Raw genomic sequence first — 22607 nt, forward strand, 5'->3', positions numbered from 1 at the left:
TCAAAACGTTACTCCAAACTGCCTATGTGACTTACAGGCACCTTATACCCAGCCTGCAAGTCTGAGGATCAGCTGCCATAGCCACTGCTGGCGGTGCCACCAATCTGGCGGAACCAGCCTAGGCTTTAGTCTTTACTAAAGTCTATAGTGGGTTTCTTGCAGCTACGCGCACGACAAGGGAGCAGGGGTCCACAGGGAGCAGTTAGTATTGGGGCCCTTTGGCCCTGTAGCGGCTCTGCATAATGAAGTGGCGTGGGCTTGATTCTTCTAGTGCAGTGGTTCTTAAACTCTCCTCAGGAACCCACCCAGGTCACGTCTTCCAGGTCACCCAGCAGGTGCACAGGTGTGCACCTCACGGACACATTTTAAAACCGCTACAGGTGGAGCTAATTATATCACTCGTAATTCTGTGAGGAAACCTGGAAAACATGCACTGTTTGGGGTCCTGAGGGCTGAGTTTGAGAACCTGTGTTCTAGTGCACAGAGTGTAGATGATTTAGTACAAGTTGTGCGGCAAGCACTAAACATTGAGATCCTGGGTAATTTTTCCAGTCCCAGAAGGGTTTGGGATTTTACTGTAACCTCTACTTGGTCCAGAAATCAGGCCATATTGAACCTGAAGCGCCTTAAACACACTGCTTCGGTTAGCCAGGTTCCAGTAGAGTAATTGAGGTCTGTCGTAAACAATGTGTAAGAGAAAAAGTTCATGGTGTCTATGGCTGCTGCTCTGAGATCAGTGGAGTGATTCCTGACAGGCATGGATGGAGGAGTTGGACTTACAGTACAGGGCTTGACACATTTTTCTAAAATCTAGGAGCCAGGATGAAAGTGTAGGAGCCAGACCACCGTCCCCCCCCCCCCCCCCCCCCTGTAAAAACTTACAGGAGTGAGGAGCACTGCTCTGTGTGTTATACACACTATACTAGTCCACAAAATGGTCACAGTTGAATGGATATAGTAAAATGGAGGCCCCGTCACTGCTCTGCACAACTCCCCTGCCCCACCCCCCAGTAATAACGGACCACATTTCACATAAAATAATGGTGCCAGAATATACAACAAAACCCCCTCCCCTCGTGGTCACACCACTATCCCTCTGAAGCCGCTCTGCAATTCCTGGCCACGCATAGACCCTACTACCGGAGAGCTCTATGCAGCCGGAGATAGGAGACTGTAGACAGCCAGGACGTATAGGAGGATCAGCGTAGACTGGGACAGACAGCAGGGATCAGAGCAGCCCAGGATGGAGAGGAGTCATCAGTGCAGGCCGGGATGGACAGAGGCACAGCAGTCACCGCAGGCGACACTCAGCACATGCACTCCTGTGCATGATATGAACACCGCAATACTATAGGCATGAAACTCCACCAGAGCTGATGAGGATCTGCTTCCTCCCTCACTGCAAAATCTGGTAGCCAGGCAGCAAAATCTGGTAGCCATCGCAATCTGGCCCTCGGGATTTGTCGAGTCCTGTTATAGTAATAAAATGGGTCTGCACTACTGGCTGAGCCTCTGTTCCCGAAGGTCTGCAGTATCCTCCAATGGACTCTGAGATATTGTTTTAACGGAAGTATATAAATTCAGTTTTTTATTTTAACGTAGACCACTTGAACCTATCCTATACTTAACAATAAAGCCAGTATACTGTACATAAAACCTATTGAAGTGCACCTGCCTTACACACTGTGGATGTAATTATTGCTGGCAAGTTTGGCTAGTTGATACGATTCGATCATAAAATGGCTGCCTCCACAGTGTTTATGCTGTGGGGAACCCCCTGAGTATTCGGTATGAGCAATTAGTAAGCAGCGTTGGCTTTGTCGCTAGCAGTATTTGGGTTCATCATATGCAGCGTTGATCAGTTTTTCTTATCCTCAGAGCTACTGAAAGAAACGGAACGTTTGGTGAAGGAGAAGCTAGAGTTACATTGCCAGGCCAAGAAGGACCGTTCAAATTTACTTTCCCAGATGAAGGTTCTAGAGATGGAACTGGAAGAGCAGATGGCTCGTAACCAGGAGTTTGTGAGGAAATCTAAGGACGTCACTGACCTCCAGCAGCAGATTCAGTCTCTAGAGAAGCAGCTCAAGTACCAGAGACAATTCATGGATGTGAGCATTTGTCAACCATTTTTTTTTTTTGTAATGTAACATAATTCTTAAAGGATTACCAGTGACTTGCTGTATGTATAACCTTAGGACATTAGTTCCCATACTGGGTACCGTGGAGCAGTTAAAAGGGTGCCACAGGATGGTGACCCACGACCAAAGCTAATTATTTATGGTCCACAGGATCGGCAAAACCAGAACTGGTGGCTGCCAGTCATAAAATGTGAACAAACACAAGCGCAGACCTGTCCATCACTACATAACAGGACCTAAGGCTAAGGATGACTCGCAAGCACAATTTACTTAATTGAAAAGTTTTCTGCAGAATTTCTCAACATTTGCCCTACAGATGTGTCCTCCTAAATCTAGCCTCCTTGCGCATTAAACACCCCTTCTAATCGGGCAATGCCGTGGCGTGACTTGGTAGCGCCGAAAATCTTTTTGTGCTACTTTACCTTCAAATGTGTCGTCTTCACACAGTGATGTGAATAGCTAGCACAGGCAACTTCTGCTGATTAAAATGCTATGGAGCATGCCTCTGTTCTCTGCCAGTGTATCTGCATGTGAAATGCTACGTTACAGTATCAGCGACTGTAACGTAGCGTTTCATATGTAGATACACACGCAGATGTCCAGAGAACATAGGAATGCTCCATGTCATTTTAATCAGCAGAAACTGCTTGTGCTAGCTATTCACATCACTGTGTGAATAAGACAGATTTGAAGGTAAACAGTTGCACTAAATATGCTCAGCGCTACAGCGGCACGCGGAGCTCCTGCGTTGTGTGGTGCGACTTGTAGCGCATGGAAGACAGATGTATGTTTAGTATTCACTCTAGCTCCGGCGGCAGGCAGGGCATCGGAGCTAGAGAGGGCACTTCCCCGCACGCACACCCAAAAAGGGGGCATGGCCATTGAAAAGGGGGCCTGTCTATAAGACTCGTCACCTTTTTCGTCACTCTTGGGGACGTGCCTGGAACTTAAGGACACCCTGAGCAGCCCCCAAGCGCTGCTGACAGGTAGAATAGACGCCCAGCGTCTATTCACCGGCGGTGACCGGGTCACCGCACACTTCCCCACCCGCGGGGCGCTGCGCCCCGCTGGTGAAGACGGCACCCGCAGGCTGTCTTAGCGGTGCACTGCGCGGTGAGGGCAGGGCACTTTTTTCCCTCCAGAAGGAGGGCAGGGCTCAGCGCCCCGCTAAAACAGCCTAGCGGGAACGCTATATATGGACACATCTGTACGGGTGCTGTAAAAAATATAAATTGTTTCCGAATAGTCTTTCTTTTCAACCACTGAAGCAAGAATATCAACCACAACTATTAAGATCTGCCTAGCACCTCCTCTTTCACAATGACCTGCTTTCAGAGAGGGGGGGGGCTGTTACCAAATCTTGGGGACCTTAGTACTGAATGTATTTTGGGCAGGAGATTTAAAGAGAAGGATCCAAGCCATGAGTAAGTGGTTCCAGGGTGGATAGGGCAAAAGACTCCTCGTCTTGGTAACGTGTAAAGTTTAGGCTGTTGATGTGCAAAATAAGTGAATCACTTGGGGTTAACCCTGTGTCATCTGTGTGTAAAAACATTTAAAAGGGCAGCAAAACAGCATTTAAAGTGTATCCCACCTGTATCTGTCTGTGTATAATCGCTACATTTAGTAATGTCCTAATATACTCCAAAACCATTTTATTTCTCTGTGGAATGTACTACATAAGGGTACTCCCTGAAATTGGGGCGCTCCCCCTGCTCTTATGGTTCTAGTAGATGTTTGCTTGTAAATCCCCTGTAAACTCCTATTACATATGCTGATTTTTAACCTGCAGTTGTACTGCCAAAATTGATGAACATGACGTTCTCTTTAGTAGTGGTCACACATCATATGTTGCAGGTAGAACAAATTTAGGCTTGTTCTGCTTGTTGGAATGTTAGTTGGTCAGTATTCCCTTCTCTTTCTATGGGCTTGTGTCACAAAACATAAAGGTACTAGCAAAACTTTCTTTCACTCTCATGGAAGAAAGTATATAATTGAAAAATCCAGTAATCTCCAGTAACAGACTGAGGTTTACAAGCTTTGGCTTTGTGGTTTTAAACCTTTTAGGAGCAAGCTGTGGAGCGGGAGCATGAGAGAGATGACTTTCAGCAAGAGATCCGGGATCTGGAGGAGCAGCTGAAACAGGCGTCTAAGAACCATGGGGATTCCAGAGCCCATGGGGTGAGTAGCGGGGAAGCACAGATGAACGCTTAGCTGTTGTTTCAGGGGAAATAACAACCTTTTACCTCTGTGACTCATAAAATGTGGAGTTTATATTTTCTTTTTTGGGTTTTTTTTTCCGTTTAATCTGAACAAATATACCCTGACCCTGAAACGGTTACTATTGTGCTCTCGCTGGTTCTGTGATCTTGGTCTAAGGGAAAATACTGGATGGTTTTGTTTTTGACCGCTGTAATACTGAATGACTGCAGGCTATTCTCCAGTAATTCACTGACCCTGACACCTTATCCCAAATGTTTACCTCCTATGCAGAGGTCTGTTTCCTGCCTTACCTCAAACTTTTACTTGTGACTTTAGTTAAAACACAGCCCAGGCTAACTTTATTATCTGGTGAGCTTTAGTCTTAAACTAGCTGTTGCCTGTGCCTCCGTCTATGATTAAGTCGCTACTGTGAACATTTTTGTTGTTTGAGATGTTGTATTGTATTGCTTTGCCTGTCGCGGCAGTGTCGCACATGACCAGCAGCGATATTCAGACTGGTGGCAGCAGCACCTTCACACACCACTCTCACCAATGTCACTGTGTGCCCTGTGCACAGACTATGTAACCTCTCCTATTCACCCACCACACACCAATGTCACTGTGTGCCCTGTGCACAGACTATGTAACCTCTCCTATTCACCCACCACACACCAATGTCACTGTGTGCCCTGTGCACAGACTGCTATGTAACCTATCCTATTCATCCATCACTCACACCAATGGCACTGTGTGCCCTGTGCACAGGCTGCTATGTAGCCTATCCTATTCACCCACCTCTCACACCAATGTCACTGTGTGCCCTGTGCACAGACTTCTATGTAACCTATCCTATTCACCCACCTCTCACACCAATGCTGTGTGCCCTGTGCACAGTCTGCTATGTAACCTATCCTATTCACCCACCGCTCACACCAATGTCACTGTGTGCCCTGTGCACAGACTGCTATGTAACCTATCCTATTCACCCACCGCTCACACCAATGTCACTGTGTGCCCTGTGCACAGACTGCTATGTAACCTCTCCTATTCACCCACCTCTCACACCAATGTCACTGTGTGCCCTGTGCACAGACTGCTATGTAACGTATCCTATTCACCCACCACTCACACCAATGTCACTGTGTGCCCTGTGCACAGACTGCTATGTAGCCTATCCTATTCTCCCACCACTCACACCAATGTCACTGTGTTCCCTGTGCACATATATTGCTATGTAACCTATCCTATTCATCCACCACTCACACCAATGTCACTGTGTGTCCTGTGCACAGACTGCTATGTAACCTCTCCTATTCACCCACCACTCACACCAATGTCTGTGTTCCCTGTGCACATATATTGCTATGTAACCTATCCTATTCATCCACCACTCACACCAATGTCACTGTGTGCCCTGTGCACAGACTGCTATGTAGCCTATCCTATTCACCCACCACTCACACCAATGTCACTGTGTTCCCTGTGCACATATATTGCTATGTAACCTCTCCTATTCATCCACCACTCACACCAATGTCACTGTGTGCCCTGTGCACAGACTGCTATGTAACGTATCCTATTCACCCACCACTCACACCAATGTCACTGTGTGCCCTGTGCACAGACTGCTATGTAGCCTATCCTATTCATCCACCACTCACACCAATGTCACTGTGTGCCCTGTGCACAGACTGCTATGTAACCTATACTATTCAAGTGGTGAATGTGGGTCCAAAATACTTCCTCCTCCCCCCGCCCCCCCCTTTCCGGCCGCGCCTGGTACCACACCTATCTCTTGCATTCATGATGTCAATAAATTATGTTTCTGTTATTGCTCAGCTTTAACTTGATGCATCGAGATGAAACACAGTGCAGGTTATTTCTACTACAAAATGATGCAGTTTTCATGAAAATCCATTCAGTTGTTTTTGCGTCAACTTGGAACAAACAAGCACAACGTTCTTATAATACCCCTTTTACACCAAAATCCCGGGTCCGATCCTGGAATTTGAACACTGGTCAATCCCGGGTCGAACTCGGCTTCAGTCCCCGTTTACACTGCAACTCGACCCGGGTTATTCCCGGGTTTACCCCGTTTACACTGAACCCGGGTAATCCCTGCTTTTCTCTATAGAAGTCATTAAAAATGGTCTGTTTTAAGGTCTGACAAAGATGGTCACAAAAGGCAACAAAAGAGAGGGGTGGGGACTGATTACAGCATTGCTACAGGTTCCTGTTCTGGCTGTGGCAGGCTGTGTGCATGCCTGCTTTTGTGGCTGCTGGTCAGGCTGCAGTTCTGGCTGTGGCAGGCTGTGTGCCTGCCTGCTTTTGTGGCTGCTGGTCGGGCTGCTGTGGTGCAGGAGGTTAGGCAGGCATGCGATGGCTTCATGTGCATCTCTCTGCAGGGCACTGACAAATTACATCATCTGCCGGTGCCCCAGAAGCTCCAATCAGCATCTTTCAGAGCTAGCCAGGTCAAATAAGCAGGGTAGCACCCGTTTACACTGCCTCATGACCCGGGAACAACCTGTTTTCAACCCTGCTCTCAACCCGAGTAAGATTGCCCGGTAAATCGACCCGGGTTATTTTTTTGGGAGCCGTTCACACAGAGCCTCAACCCGGATCGACCTGGCAATAACCCGGGTTATTTGTTTGGTGTAAAAGGGGTATTATATTAGTACAGATATATCTTCAGCACAGGCAAATGGTCTGTTACTGGTTAGCTTGGTTTTGTTGCCTATTTTAGTACGTTCTCGTCTATAATCTTGGGTTGAATATTTTTGACCGGCTCACCTACTGCATTGTGCTCCACAATTTATCTTTTACAATGTCAAATTGCCTTTATATAACTTTGTTAGAGATTTATTGGCAATATCCTTCTTTTTTTTTTTCTTCTATGTAATGGTGACCCAGCTCCATGACTGGAGTGCCCAGGTATGATCAGTCATATCTGCATCCAACCACTCTTTCAGTACTACCCATTAATTGCCCCATTACGTTACTGATGTAATCCTATGCAATAACTACCTCGTACGGTCCTTTAGTGTTGTAGACTATGGCTGTGTGTTTGCTGTTGCTTAATAGTCCTGCATGTTGTAACTTGCTTTAGGAAACCTGTAACTATCCAGTGATTGTGGAACTACATGTCGCTGTGAACCATAAGTTCCAGCTTGCCCTGCCAGGCCCTTGTTGAGGTTCTACAATAACTGGACAGCCGTAGGTTGCCTTCCTAAGCTTTAGAAACTCTCTTTTTAGACTAATGGACTTCAACATTAATTAATATCTTTTTATACTGCATGTCTATCAATCTAGCTGGCGTAGAGCAATAACTAGGATAGTTTGTAGCTGTCGTCCTTGTGTCTTCTAACGACGTCCTACAGGCAGTCACTCGTCCCCTTCTTTCTCACATTTCAAGTGTTCACGTCCCATTTCTCCTATAGATCGAGACCTTGCAAGCTCGCGTGAAGGAGAAAGCCGACGACTGCAACCTGCTGCTTCAGGGCAGAGACCACTTAGTGCAGCAGGTTGCAGAAAGAAATGAAGAAATAGACAAGATGTTAATGCGAATACAAGAGCTGGAACAGGCTGCGCTATGTAATGCTGAGGCAGCCAAAAAGTGTAGCCAGTTGGAAGCTGAGCTGCAGAGAATGCACAAGGTAGAGAAGGAGCTACTACAGGTAACTATGAGACAAGGACCAGCTTGCTGATTCTGCTCCGTGTGTTCAAGGCTGGCCCATATCTGCTGAGAAGTCTCGTTAGGAATGGAGAGCATATTCTGATGTAAAACAGCATGTTCAAATTACTTTATGGGCTACAGAAATACACACTTAAAAGGCAGGGCACTTTAGAAAGTTCAGGCTCGTCCTCTGTCTAATTAAACTCCCTCCCAGCGGGGAATCCCCAGCTCCAGAGCCATAACTAGACTTTTTGGTGCCCTGTGCCAGAAAGAGCATTGACACCCTCCCTCCCCTATTTTTCAAATAGGCACATTAGGCGCACATCCGAGAAAGGGCCATAGCCTCATGGGGAAGGGCCAGGGAAGAGAGATAGGGGAGGCAATGAGATGGTGGAGATAAGAAGAAGCTACAAGTGAGAGTGATAAAAACAGAAAACTGACAGGCTCAAACAGAACCCCCTGCCCTGCGGTGCCCTGTGCCTTTCCACAGATCGCACTACCCTAGTTACGGCCCTGCCCAGCTCACAGTTGTTTTAAATGGTATCGACAATAAATAGGTCGATAGTTAAAAGGCCGACTGTTAAAAGGTCGACAAATTAAAATGGTCAGCACATGTATTTATGGGTTTTTTTTCAACATTTTTAAGGTGAGGGTTCGGGTTTAAGTACTTGGTGGGGGGTAAGGATTAGGCTGCTGGAGGGGACGGTTAGACACTAGGGAGGTGGTTGGCTAGGTTTAGACACTAAGCGGAGGGTTTGTTCGAATTAGACGCTAGGGTAAGGGTTAGGTTTAGGCACTAGGATGACAGTTAGGGTTAGGCATTAGGGCTAGGCACGAGGGTTAGGGATAGGGTTAGGCACTAGGGATGGGGTTGGCTAGGCTTAGACACTAAGCGGAGGGTTTGTTCGGATTAGACACTAGGGTTAGGTTTAGGCACTAGGATGAGAGTTAGGCGTTAGGGCTAGGCACGAGGGTTAGGGTTAGGTACTAGAGGGAGGGTTAAGATTAGAGTTAAATTACAGAAAGTGTCATCCTTTTGGACCTTTCAAGCTTTTGACCATTTGAATGTCTCTTATACAACACCTATTTTAAATATGTGAGATCAATCTGTAGTATAGTACGTATTAAATCCATCAGCGTACTCCATAATCTCCATCATTTATGGCATGCCTCGATTTGTTGAGTAACGTTTAAATTGCTGTACAGCCTCACCGGAATCTGTCCTGTTTATCAGGGAAAATACTATGTAACCAAATGACAACAAAAAAGTTAAACTACAGCCATTTATAAGCATTTTCCTTCATTTGAACGCAGATAGAGCTAAATGAGGTACGCTCTTGAATTTCATCTCATTGACTCCTAGGCAGTTCAATGAGTGTTTCTATTTGGGGGCCCTGGGAGTGTGGGCTCAGCGTAAAGCAAAGAGACTAACCCTTTGGTAGAGGTGTCTCAGTCAAAGCGATTCACAAATTGAAAGGTCCCCTTTATTAGGATGTTCAGAAGTATGAGTTTGTGTGAAGTGTTATGGTGGGTACACACTGGGCGATATTACTGAGCGACTGCACGATTACGACATCGTAATCGTGCACAAATCGTGCACTTTTATGTCGGAAACGACCAGCGATGCGCACTCCCGCTGGTCGTTTCCGACATTGTCCATCGCCTGAACATGCAGCACAACCTGACGACCTCGTCAGGTTGCTGCATGTCAGGGAATGGGACAGAGAGCCAGGCGCTGAACGATATCGTTAATAATATCGTTCAGCGGCTGTGCTCAATGTCAGGAACGATATTGAGCACAGCCTGCCGGGGACACACTACACGATATCGCTCAGGGAGCATATCGTGTAGTGTGTACGCACCATTACAGTAAGTTTAGCTTTCAGGAAACTGGAAATCATAGTGGTCACATGAGTCATTGAGATATCAGACTGATCCAGCCAGCCACACAGCACAAAGTGATTGGCTGAGACCTGGTGCAGAAATTGCGTTAATGAAGATGGGGGTAATTGACAGCAGGTCTAGAGCATGAGGTTTAAGCTTTCTCTCTATGTCCCAAACAGCCAATGGAAGCACGATTGCAGGGCTGGTTTTTGTCAGTCTAGCACGATGTGCACATGGTATCCAGAGGAGAGAGAAGAGTGTAGAATCTGTAATCTGCTTCCATGTCATTTTTAAGGCCTGGTGAAAGAGGACAATCAACTTGTTATTAATAAGCACAACCCAGGAAACGTGTTGTTGGTCTCAGTCTAATGTAGTATTCTTGATTTTAGTGAGTTGATGCCAGTAATTGGCTCTGAAGGGCTTCTGATTTTGTTTTATTATCAAGACGATAATTTCAATTGTTGCAGGTGACACTTGAAAGGTGTCCCTTTTAAATGATGTGGATTTATTTGTAGCTGTTTAGTTTATTAGCTGTATTACTATTGGAACAGTGTTGGAGGACCAAGTTAGTCTCGCAAAAAGATAGTGAAGGGAAGATGAGAGAGGCAGTCAGCTCTATACCTCTCTAAGCCGAGGTAATAGGAGAAAGGCTATCGTCCCGGTAAAACGACAGAGGGGGAAATCCCTACTAGGTTAGAAGGACTCTTGATTGCAAAAGACCAAATATGAATCTTTGTAGGGAGAAGAAAAGGAGGACAAACATGATCCACCCACTGCTAGAAGGTCTGGACTTCAGGACAGAAAGTTCCGTGAATAGTGTTATGGGTGAACTCTCGGGAGGGGGTTAAGTAAAGGAGGGGATTCCTGAACTTCTTTTCTGTAGGTGCTCTTCCCATTAATTGTCAGATAATGAAAGTAAATTATTTAATAATAAATAAAAAATAAGTTTTAAGTTCTAGATCACAAGAAGACACTAAGATTAGTACAAGTGTCACAAAATACCTGCTAATAGCTGAGTTACAGTAAGTTGTCAGTATTCTTTTACTTTTTGGTGCCCATTTGGAGACCTAAGTGATCATAACTCACAGCCTGTATGGGTGCGGAAAGACTTCCATTTCAGATGCTGACCAGAATGTGCTGGAAATCCAGTTGGATGATGACCATACCTAACCGTGTATGTTGTCATCATGTAACCACACTAATGATATCTGACCTGATTGCTGAATAGACCTTTACTCTGAGTTCTAGGAACTGCTGAATCTGTTGTGCAGACGGAGATGTTGCCGTATGTTTTCTGTATACTGGCGGTTAGGTTCTGTAACGTTATATCTCCTGTATGGTTTAGGATAAAGAGGCTCTGCAACATCAGCAGTACAGCAACGTCCTTCAGATTTCTGCTCTGCAGTCGAAGCTAGATGAAGCCCGCCACAGAATACCCATGGAGGGAGACACCAACAGCCAGCTAAAAGAGGAGCTGCAGAATGAGCGTGAGGCCCTTCAAAGAAAAGAGAAAGAGGTATACTTAACGGACGGGATGCAGTTGTCATTTCGGTTAGAGTTAGGCACTAGGGCAGTGTTTCCCAACCTCGGTTCTCAAGGTTTTAATGATATCTAAGCTTGAGCACAGATGGTTAAATCAAAATAACTGAAGTACTAATGAAGACATCTGTGTTTAAGAATGGCTATCCTTAAAACCTGGACTGTTAGCGTGCCTTGAGGAACGTGGTTGGAAACCCCTGCACTAGGAGGACTTGCTGGGGAGGGGAGATGTGTGTTAGGCTTCAGGTGGGGAAGGGGGGGGGTTAGAGTACTTACCAATAGGTGTTGGCATTGTCACCCATTGCAGATTCCTGGGTCGGGGATTCTCGGCACCGGTATACTGTGCGCCGGGAACCCGTACCCAACACTAATAGACGGGTAAAACGGAGCTATACACGTATTAATGCCACTTTTTTACAGGCTGAAAGTCTGGCTGAGCAACTTGAACTTTTTAGAGAAGATTTACTAAACAAGACAGATGAGGTCCTCCAGTGTAACATGCAACTTGAGATCCAGCGCAAGCAGAGTGAACAGGCTGTACAACAGGCTCAGGAAATGTACCTGACGTTAAAGGCAAGTGGACACATTACAAGGTACTAGAAGATGAATCTGCTCTGATTAGTGTGTAATGGTTTTTATTTTGTAAGGCAGGAAAAAATGTCTAATGTGCATTGTGAGAGGGTTGACCATGGCTCCAGCTCCTCAATGCAGCTCCCCCAGGCATTGTTACAGGAGAAGAACCAAGAGATTGACCATTTGAATGAACAAATTTTGAGACTGCAGCAAGAGGTAAGAAGAAATTCCATTGTGTCTCTGCTTTGTCTACCAAACATGTGGAACACATTACACTGGCCTCAAAACAATCTTCACCAGAACAAAAAATTTCATTAATTGAGATGATTGTACAGTTTAAGGTGTAATGAAGATGTTCCACTTTATGCCTGAAGTAAAGCTGGGTACACACTAAACGACGTGTGTAACCAGTGATGCGACACATGACCTCCCCTGCCGACATGACGTCATATCAGGCGGTCCGTACACACTGGGTGACCCGTTGCCCAACCGTCCGATTTACCGCATAGTGCTGAATGGGATCGTCAGCCGCATCGCCTGATTGGACTACATGTAGAAAGGATCTGACGATGTGGCTGGCGACCCCGCGGGAGCGCGCAATGCACAATATAACTATAACAATTTGTTGTTGCGGTGCATTGGAATCCGGTAAATCGTTAACAAAATCGTCTAGTATGTAGGGGCCATTAGCTTGGACAGTCTTCCCTGGCATGAAGGAGAAATGAGTTCAGACTCCTTTATTGACAGGAATTGATATGTAAAGAAGGGGCAAAGGAAGATGAGAGTTCAAATCTGCAAATACTGGTCTCTAATTAAATTAATAACGTCTCTGTTAACGTCTCTGTTTCTAGGTGTTTTTTCAATCTTTTGCTTGTTCGCTATTACAGCAAGCTGTATGACTTTACCAATGCTTTTGCAAAAATCTTACATGAGGCTTTTCATCTGGAATATGTTTTTGTAGGCAACAATCTCTCAATATGCAGAAGTGGAGGAACTGAAGTCCTTAGTGGAACATCTTCGCAGCGATCAAGACCGGCTACGTAAGGACAAAGAGGAGGAGGTTGAACAGCTACATGAAGTCATTCAGAAGTTGCAGCAGGAGCTGGAGCAATTGGGTCCCATTAGACATGAGATCAGCGACAGTCAGGAGAGCCTGGATGAGCTGGGTCTAGGAAAGGTAGAGAACCTACAGAGTGAGCTGAGGAAAGGAGTTCAGCAATTACAACAAGACAGTTCAGCACAACTTAAGCTGGATGAAACAGAGTTTTTGTGCAGGGCTCAACTGGACGCCATTCAACAGCAACTGGAAGAAAAGGAGTCTCTACACATCACTGAGATTGAGGTCCTGGGAAAAAATGTACAAAACCTGCAACAATCCAACAGACAGCATGAAAAAGCACTTCAGTCCCTTCAAGTGCAGCACCTGAACCTTCAGGAGGAGAGTGAGCTTCTCGGGTCTCGTTTGTCACAGCGAGAAGAGGAGGTTGCCACTCTTTCCTCCCGCCTGCAAGAGCTGCAAGATATTCTAAGGGAGCAGAATGCCTCCCTGATGGAAAAGGAACTGCTAGTTCAGACCCTGCAGGAGCAAAATGCAGCTGATCAGTCAGAGTTGGTGAATCAGCTGACTCAGAGTGGACAGTCTATGGAGGCTGCCAAGACAGACCTACAAAAGGTACTAGAAGAAAATATTTCTCTTCAGAATATAATGTCGAATAATTCCAAGGAACAAGGAGAAAGAGATGACAAGTTCAAAGAGGCGGTAGAGGAATTGAAGCAGCGGCTCAGAGTATGGGAGGAGAAAGCTCAGATACACACGGAAGAGTCGCAGACACAAACTGATCATTTTCAAACTATAGATCTGGAAACTGATCCCAATCTGGTGAGCTTTATCTCTGTCAGATGTGCAGCCACCTCTCTCTGTTTATTTATTTCCTTATTTTGTATATTGATTTTTCAATTGTTTTTTGTGCGTTTTCTGACTGCTCTGTATGTGGTAACATCATACTATAAGGGTTCTGTAGCTATGTACAAGAGGACAAAACTGCAATAAAGACACCAATTACAGACTAATAAAAACAGTATAGAAATTCACATAAATACATAGTTACAGTGTGCAATTAGGATTATTATGTAGATAAGATAAAGGACCTAGTTTGTGTGAGCTTACAATTTTTTTGGGTGGACTCAATGGGGAGAGGACGTAAGAGTTAGGAACAGAGGCGGTAAGCTAGATTTAAAAAAAAATAAAAATGTTTAAGACAACACTTGAAGGCAGGCTGGAAGGTCTAATGGATCTATTGAGCGCATTCCAGAGGTTAGGCGCGGCCTGGGGGAAATCTTGAAGTGGTGATTCAGAAACAGGTGAGGAAGTGAGGCTGAAGGGGAGTGGTAAGGTTGAGAGCTTACTAAGGGAAAAAGAGGAGTTTGCTAGCCGCTCCACTTAGAATTGCATACAAAGGGCGGAATTCAATTATTTCTAGCCGCTATCGAGCCCGACGGAGCTATTCTATTCTTGCTCCTGTCGGGCGCGATCAGCTGCCAGCGCTACATTTCAGCTTGCACCCCCTGGGGGATGAGAGCTGAAATGTGCGAAAAGTGACATGTTTGGGCGCCCAAACATCACTTTTCGCGATCGCGCCCAGCACTTTGGTCGGGTTTAGCTGCTTTACGCGGCTAATCCTGACCTCTATGGGCGCGATCAGCGCGAACATCTTGGACAATTGTATAGCGGCCCACGATCTCCTGTCACTTTAGACGGGAGATGCGGGCCGCGAATACAATTGAATTCCGCCCACAGAGTTGCAGCAAGAGAGGATACACTGGAGAGGGAAGGCGGGGCCAGCGTGGGGGCCAGTAATCAAGGTGGTAAATGATCAGGACATGAATGAGAGATTTAATAGCTTCCATGGTGAGGAAGGGCCTGATTCTGGAGATTTTGTAGAGGGGGAAATGGCAGGATTGTGAGTTGTGAAACAGTACTTCAGGAATGGGGGGATTGAGACATTGTCAACAGATGGAAAGGTTGGCAGTAGAGGAAGAGTTGGATGGGGAAAAGATGAGTTAATCCTTTAAATACAGAGTTTCAGGAAGTATGGTCATCCAGGATGAGATGGCTGACACACACTGGGTGACGCGAGACAAGACAGAGGTAGGCAGGTCCTGGTAAGACATATTCATTCAAGTATAGTCATTATAGAGGTGGTGACAAAAGACCAAAGGAACAGATGAGCTCACCAAGGCAAGTTGTGTAAAGGGCTAGAAGAAAAGGACCATGGACAGAACCTTTTGGGTATTTGATGAGAAGTGATGGTGGAGGCTGATGTAGTTACAGAGAAGGAGCTGTTACACAAGTAGGGGAGGGGACCGTGAGAGAGTTGAGTTATGAAGCCTACTGGAATGGAAAGTTTGGAGTAGTTAATGGCGGCAGTTGCTGCTGCAAGGTCAAGAATAGAGAGACTGCCTTTGACTTGGCTCTGAGGAGGTCTTTAATGACCTTGGTAAGGGCAGTGTCAGAGGAATGAAAAGACTGTGAGAGCCAGATTGGAGTGAGTTAAGCAACGGAGTGGGGGGTGAGGAAGGTGGTGGGGCTAAACGGGCCTATTTGGCATGATTTGAGGATAGGTGTATGTTGTCACATCTGTAGGTTGAGAGTAGGACAGGAGGGCCTGGACTTCAGCCCCACACTTCATGTGCTCCAGAACTGCCTTTAATGTCACCAAGCAATAAATAACCCCCTTCTGCATAATCTTCTACAGTAGCATTCAGGCAAAATGTTGATGCGAATCATTGTGTGTCGCTGCCATGTATGGAAAGCATTCTATCCTGTAATAAACAAAAGCATATTCTGCAGCACTTTATACATTTGTGTTGCATTGTTTTAAACTTTTATCCTTTATCATTTCCCAGGTTGCTTTGAAAGAGCAACTGAGTGTTGCAGAGAACCTAGTGAAGGAGAGAGAAGCTGAGCTTCGTAGCACAGAGATTCAGCTAGATAACCTGAAGAGTGAATTACAGGAATTGCATGCAGAATGCAAGCATCGAGACGCCCAAGCCCAACAAGTCCTGCAGCAGCTTCAGGTTAGGAACACGGGAAAGAGAAAATCTTGTTACAAATAGGTTAAATTGTTTTCCTGAGAGATCTGTTTTGATTAGGTGTCAAGTTATATTTCTCCTCCATCCACTAGGGGACACTGGAGTTCAAGACAGTGGGGTATAGATGGTGGTAGAGTAGAGCCTGGCACTTTAAATAATTTAGAAGTGTGACTGGCTCCTCCCCCTCTATGCCCCATCAGCCCCAGTTTTAAGAATGTGCCTGAGAGAGCCGGTCACATAGGGCTGAGCTCCAGCCCACACTTAGTAATTTTATCTTATTTTCACTTTATTTTAATTTATAGCTTTCACAAAGCATTGAGGACAGGCTGACAGAGAACTGCGTCTGTCAGCCTGCTACATGGAGGCATCAGGAGACCCGCCACCACTAATAAAGAGTGCGTGTCCGGGTCCCAGGCACCCTGGCAGTAGCTCAGGGAGGGACACGCCACAGCTTAATATAGAAGCTGTGTCCGTGCTACCGTATGCCTAGCCGCAGACCTGATGCCAGCAGTGGTAAGTATAATCTCTTCCCCCGACTAGCGGGGGACTGAGGTAGATCTGCGGCCCCTCCGTCCCCATATAGCTGAACTAAACAGCTCAGCAAGCTAAAGCTCCAACTGGGTCCTTATTTTAGAAGTTCCCCGTTCTATGCCCGGCATAGGATATTCCAGACCTAACTAGGGGGCGGAGCTACCGCGCATAGAGTCGCGCGTCCAAGCCGACATCCCCCTCTATGAGGAGAGCGGTAACAGCATCCCTGCATATCCCGCAGCGCGGTGCCTTGCCGCGGCTGTCATTTACAGGGGAGCCAATGGGGAGCGATCTCCCCTCTCCCTGCAATAGACATAGTGGCGCGGCTCTCGGTAAGGCAGTGTTACCGGCCTCTATTGCGGCTCCTAACGACTAGAGCCGGTGACGGTTACTCTGTTCCCGGCGGTAAAGGGGCGGGGCTTAGCTCCGACGGCCATGCTGTGCCGAGGAGAGCAGGGCGCCTCCCTCATCCATACAGCGCAAGATTTATTAGCAGATCTCCCAGTAAGATATATGCAGGGAGAGGTCTGGGCCCACAAAGAGGCTGCATCCACCGCGGGTGGCTCAGTGATGAATGCAAGTGCCTGCAAGAGCAGTAGCAACTACTGGCATAAACGCAGTTTAGTTCAGTGTATGCACTGCTGGTGATGTCCAGTTATTGCTGCACCCTCCCCCATCCTCGCGCGGTTGCGCATGCTGAGTGATTCAGGATCTCCGCTTATGAGGTTCTGTTGAAGGCAGCTTGTTCAGTCGGTGCTAGTCAGGTGGAACCATTTATACAACTATCAGGTTTCCCTCTTAAAAGGAAAAGCCTTATACAGCCTCCGACTCAGCGGAGCCCGCCGCAGCTGATACCGGCTGAGTCCGGGTCTCCCGCCCTGCCAAGCACCTTAGCTGCATATTGCTCCTCTCCTGTCTAGCAGCGGAGGTGTTATTTTAATGGGGATTTGTGACAGGCGGTGCTGCCACACTGTCACTCTTGTGAAGCAAGATTATCATAGGATATCCTGTCCCCCCCCCTTCCCCTGCTCCAAGAACAGCGCTGTGCAACCATAGCGTTCAGCGGCCAATTCCCAGTAAGGCTTTCCTTTAGTTATATAAGGAAAGGGACCTATGTGTGGTGCGTCCTGCACTCCAGCTGTGACATAGTATTGTGTTTCTCCTCTCCCTCACATGAGGGTGAGCTTCCCGAGGTTGCGCTCTGCACTGTAGCTAGTGGCGCGGCTCTCGGTAATTGTATTCTGCACCAAATATACAATTCCGACTAAAAGCGATGTGCTGACGGGACATGGTCCCGCCATTTGGGCATTTTGCAGCGCCAGGTATTACGCCTGTCAAGCTTCTCCTTGGAGGGGCACCTAGCTTAATTTAATGGCCTGACTTCCGGACTTGCTCTCCGGTTGGCGCGCACTCCGCACGGAATGAGCTTGAAAAGCTCAACCAGCTAATGCAGCGGAATGGTGAGCCATACACAGTGGGTTCTAGTCCCACGAGGGAATTTATTTATCATAGCCTGTGAAGGCTACCTTATGGTACACTAGTTACCCTGCCTAAATGAACATACATATATGTGGCAGCACATATACTATATTATAAGCTGGTTTTTAAACCTTCCAACCAGCCTTCTGCGCTTCCCTTAAAAGGTATGCATATGTGCATCTATATAGATTTATATCTTATGTGCTCCCTTGACAGCACGCACTAGAATAAGTTAGTGACGCACTGCCAGGGCAGTGGTTGGCATTACTGCCTCACAGCACTGAGGTTGTCTTTTTGCATTCCCACTTCTAAAACCTGGTGCATCTGGAGCTAAAATGGCTCACTTGATAAGGAGGGTACACTAGTAACGGGAGGGTCCCAGAATCGAAACCAGTCTGGGACAGCGTGCTGCTAACATATCCTACGCCGTAGCAGAATGACGGCCACACGCGGCACATGAGCAGTCTCCCTGCTTGGAAGTAGCCACATGTATGTATGTATGTATAATATATTTGTATTTTATACTAAGCCCTGCTTTAGAATCTGGAATGAATTTTGTCCTGGGGCTCAGTTTCTTCCACGGCTCTAACTACGCTCGTGTTATTTAAAAAAAAAAAAAAAAAAATGTCCCTTACTAATCTTGTATGTAAGTATGCGTAAGCATATGTGGATATATATGTATCGCTTTTATCCTCATAAGCAAGGGTGGGATCTGTTATCAGTTTTATATCTGATACCTAGCACTCCTGACGCGGTAGTTGGCACAAGAACTCCGCTTTACACTATCTCTTCCTAAGTGTGTACATATCTGGATGGATGGATGTGTGTGTGTGTGTGATATATATATATATATATATATATATATATATGTATATATGTGTAGTTATGTGTCTATCTAAGTATGCCTATACTTTCACAATCATTAGGTTACCTATAATGTAACAGATGGGAAGCTGCCTGAGATTACCAGAAGCTGTAGGCTATATCAATATATATTAAATTGTCACTCTATAGACAAGTCATGTTCTGCAGCTTACATAGGGATAGTCACAATTCCCTAAGGCATTGCTTCTAGTATGGACCTGATACAGGTCCTGGGGCCTTCTTGTATCTACACACATGTAATAACGATATGTACTCGAAGGGTTATAGTTCTGTTTCTGTCAGGCTATACCTATGGCGCCCCTTTTCGGGGGACCTATTATTATTTACATCTACACTCCAGTGGCGCACTTGGTAGCGAACTGATTTGACACCAAGAAGGCAGGATATATATATATATATATATATATATATATATCTCATGCTAATCTCCTGGTGCAGGAGTCTGACAAGTAAACTTACTATGTTGGCATTAACTCTTCCTTTCAAAGAGTTTGCCTTCTCGTGCAACTTTGTTTATGAATATTTCCTATTCATTGGGAAATCCTGTTTTTTAACCCTAACTGGGGTTATCACTACAGATATATCCCTTCTTTACTTGGGATAACTAACGCATTCTATGTACAGGTACCTGTCTCAGCATAGATTCCGGTACTCCATATTATTGTCATGTCGCATATCTCAATAAAATTAGTCTAAGGGGCCCCTACGTACATTTCCTATCAGTTTATAAAGCATGCAGGTTCTCTACCTTCCTCCAGGCTTACTTAGTTAATTTACATGAAGGCCCAGGGCCACCCACCGATATAGGCAGGGTTCAGGCCTGGATTGTATTAGTTTGGTGGGCGTAATACACACTTCACCATTATAAGTGTTAATGTAAGGATGTTAGGCTAGCAGACCATGTTTGGGTTATATGTATGATCTCTATATGGATAAACATCCCTTATGGAACACGCTCCAGTATAGAGTCCTGTTGTACAACCTTCTTGTCTCCACTAACATTTTGCTAGTTTTCTACAGTATTTTCTACTGCAACATCGCCAGACTAAAGTCTGTGCTGTAGAGCATTGGTCTTAACCCACTGAAGCTACTCTCTATACCTGACGTGGCTGGTTGCTGTGAGATGGAAAAGGTCAGTGACATTCTGCATAGCGTCCAGAGGGCTTCTGGTCGCTCACAGGTAAGCGGGCTTACTCCGCTAAATGCCTTGGAAGAGGCTCCTATTTCAGGCAACCTGACATTACATAGCCGTTATTCTCCCTTACGCACCCTAGCTGCTGTCCTAGCAGCCATCCGCTCTTTTAATCAGTTGGCTCTACATTTTAGCGCTTTCCTGGTGTGTGGGTACATTGTTCCAGCATTGAGTTTAGTTACACTATTCTACTAGAATCTGTTGGGGTTATGGACTGAATTGCACATCTTTCCATTAAAGTGGGACAGTCACTATGTTCCACACAGGGGGCCTGGTGGGTTTTTCCGTTCAATATCTGTTGCTATTTCATCACATTGACAGGTACCTGACGGGTACCTTCATGGTTGTCTGAAGTGCTCTAGCCTTGCTGTATGGGATGCTTCCCTATATTGGTAGCTCTCCCTGGCTGGCTGTTGCATCCGTGCTCTTTAACTGCTAGGGTGTCCTGGTTGTTTTAGACTATGTTTGGGCCAGCAGTTGGTACTGACTACGCACTTCCATCTTGTTGGAAGAGGTCTGTTGTTTAGGGTTTGTTGATGTGGTTTCTTTTCTACTGCAGGGTTTCAGTTGCTGCTTTATCCCTCTGTTTCCAGATTGGGTTGTACTACTGTCTGACCCTCTGAAGGGATTGTAGTCTCAATCCTGTCGAAGCCGCCTCTACCTCATTCCCGTGGGATCTCCACTCGTTTTAGACGTCTATGGTCTAACCGTTTTGTTGGTTAAAAACCTTGTAGTAGTTGGACCTCAAGACTGTTTCAGGGCGACTGTTCGGTCTTACCTTTTGTCTCCGTGTATACACTTTGTTAGGAGTCCGTGGACAGGATCAGCTCTGTATCTGTAGATTGGTATCGTTACACTTATATCTATATGAGTTATGTCGAGCAGTGCTGGGATTCTGCTGTCTGCAACTGCGGCAGCTTACAGTTTCCGAATCTGGTACAGTTTTCTCGAGTTTTGTTCTTGAGTTACTGCCCTTCTCCTATGGATTCTGGTTGGGGTTCTTCGCTCCCAACGGTCCGGCTTGGTCTATTTTCCGATAAGTTTACAGTGTTCTGATGCTTCTCATCTGCAAATGTTTTCTCACTAGCCGCTTTATTCCATTAAATTTACGTTGTAAGTTGTGGAATTTCTGTGACTGTTCAGCAAGGAGTTCTGATTGTCTCCTATGCTCTACGACACTTGATCCTCGGCTCTTGCCTTCCTTTGGGCCTCCGGTTCTGGGAGGTTCCTGTTTCGTTTGGCTGAAGGGTCAGCAAGTTCTCCGCGCTTCCCACCCGGGAGGTTGGCTTTGGGACGTCCCCACTGTCTTGAACTCCAGTGTCCCCTAGTGGATGAAGGAGAAAACAGGATTTTGGTACTTACCGATAAATCCCTTTCTCCGATTCCACAGGGGACACTGGACGCCCGCCCAGCGCTGCGTACATGCCATTTTGTTGAGTCCTTATATGGTTGTGTGACTGCATGTGTTCCCTGCAGTGGTCCTCTGTTCTCCTTCAGTCGGTCTTGTTCCGTTCTGTGGACTTTCTCCTTCACCTGGTCTTCCTATTGTCCTCCGTCTCCTCTCGGGCTCAGTTGTTAAACTGGGGCTGATGGGGCATAGAGGGGGAGGAGCCAGTCACACTTCTAAATTATTTAAAGTGCCAGGCTCTACTCTACCCGTCTATACCCCACTGTCTTGAACTCCAGTGTCCCCTGTGGAATCGGAGAAAGGGATTTATCGGTAAGTACCAAAATCCTGTTATTTTAGCAAGAGAGTAGCAAATTTTAAGATTACTTCCACATTTCCAATTATACTGTGATCAGAATGATTACTTCTTGGTCTTCTCTTTACAAAATAGCACCACTACTATTCTGTAATAATCTGTGGCTTATATTGATTGCGGAAATTATCGTATATACCAGAGTATAAGTCGACCCGAATATAAGCCGAGGTACCTACTTTTACCCAAAAATACTGGGAAAACTTACTGACTCGAGTATAAGCCTAGTGTGGGAAATGGCAGCAGCTGGTAGGGCCCCCAGTAGTAATTCCCCCTGGTTGTGCCCCCAGTAGTAATCCCTCCTGGTAGTGTCCCCAGTGGTAATCCCCCCTTTCAGTGCCTCCAGTAGTAATTCCCCCCCTGGTAGTAACCCCAGTAGTAATCCCCCCTTTTAGTGCCCCCTGTAGTAATCCCCCACTGGTGGTGCCCCCTGTAGTAATCCTCCCATGGTAGTTCCCCCAGTGGTAATCCCCCCTTTTTAGTGCCCCCTGTAGTAATCGCCCCCTGATAATGGCCCTTGGTAGTTCCCCCTGTAGTAATCGCCCCCTGGTAGTGCCCCCTGTAGTCATCGCCCCCTGGTAGTGCCCCCTGTAGTCCTAACCGCAGTACTTAACACCGGTATGCCGGCGGGTGTAGGGATTCTAGGGCCGGCATTCTAA

At 46.3% G+C, this 22607-nt stretch overlaps 1 protein-coding gene across 6 annotated transcripts in view; it reads left to right on the forward strand.

Moving 5' to 3' along the window:
* The window catches only part of PCNT (pericentrin), a 201463-nt gene that overhangs the window by 136351 nt on the left and 42505 nt on the right, over positions 1-22607 (forward strand). For 4 of the 6 annotated variants that reach the window (XM_088476398.1, XM_088476402.1, XM_088476399.1 and 1 more), the window contains exons 26-34: positions 1879-2108; positions 4203-4316; positions 7251-7271; positions 7778-8014; positions 11243-11413; positions 11857-12009; positions 12088-12225; positions 12971-13888; positions 15916-16086. In XM_088476398.1, the coding sequence (XP_088332524.1) occupies positions 1879-2108; positions 4203-4316; positions 7251-7271; positions 7778-8014; positions 11243-11413; positions 11857-12009; positions 12088-12225; positions 12971-13888; positions 15916-16086 (2153 nt within the window). The remainder of the gene's footprint in view (positions 1-1878; positions 2109-4202; positions 4317-7250; positions 7272-7777; positions 8015-11242; positions 11414-11856; positions 12010-12087; positions 12226-12970; positions 13889-15915; positions 16087-22607) is intronic. The other 2 variants (XM_088476400.1, XM_088476403.1) reach the window with 1 other exon arrangement.

Source organism: Taudactylus pleione, unplaced genomic scaffold (assembly GCF_031769625.1).
Source record: "Taudactylus pleione unplaced genomic scaffold, aTauple2 ptg000188l, whole genome shotgun sequence".
In the NCBI taxonomy this organism is placed as follows: Eukaryota; Metazoa; Chordata; class Amphibia; order Anura; family Myobatrachidae; genus Taudactylus; species Taudactylus pleione.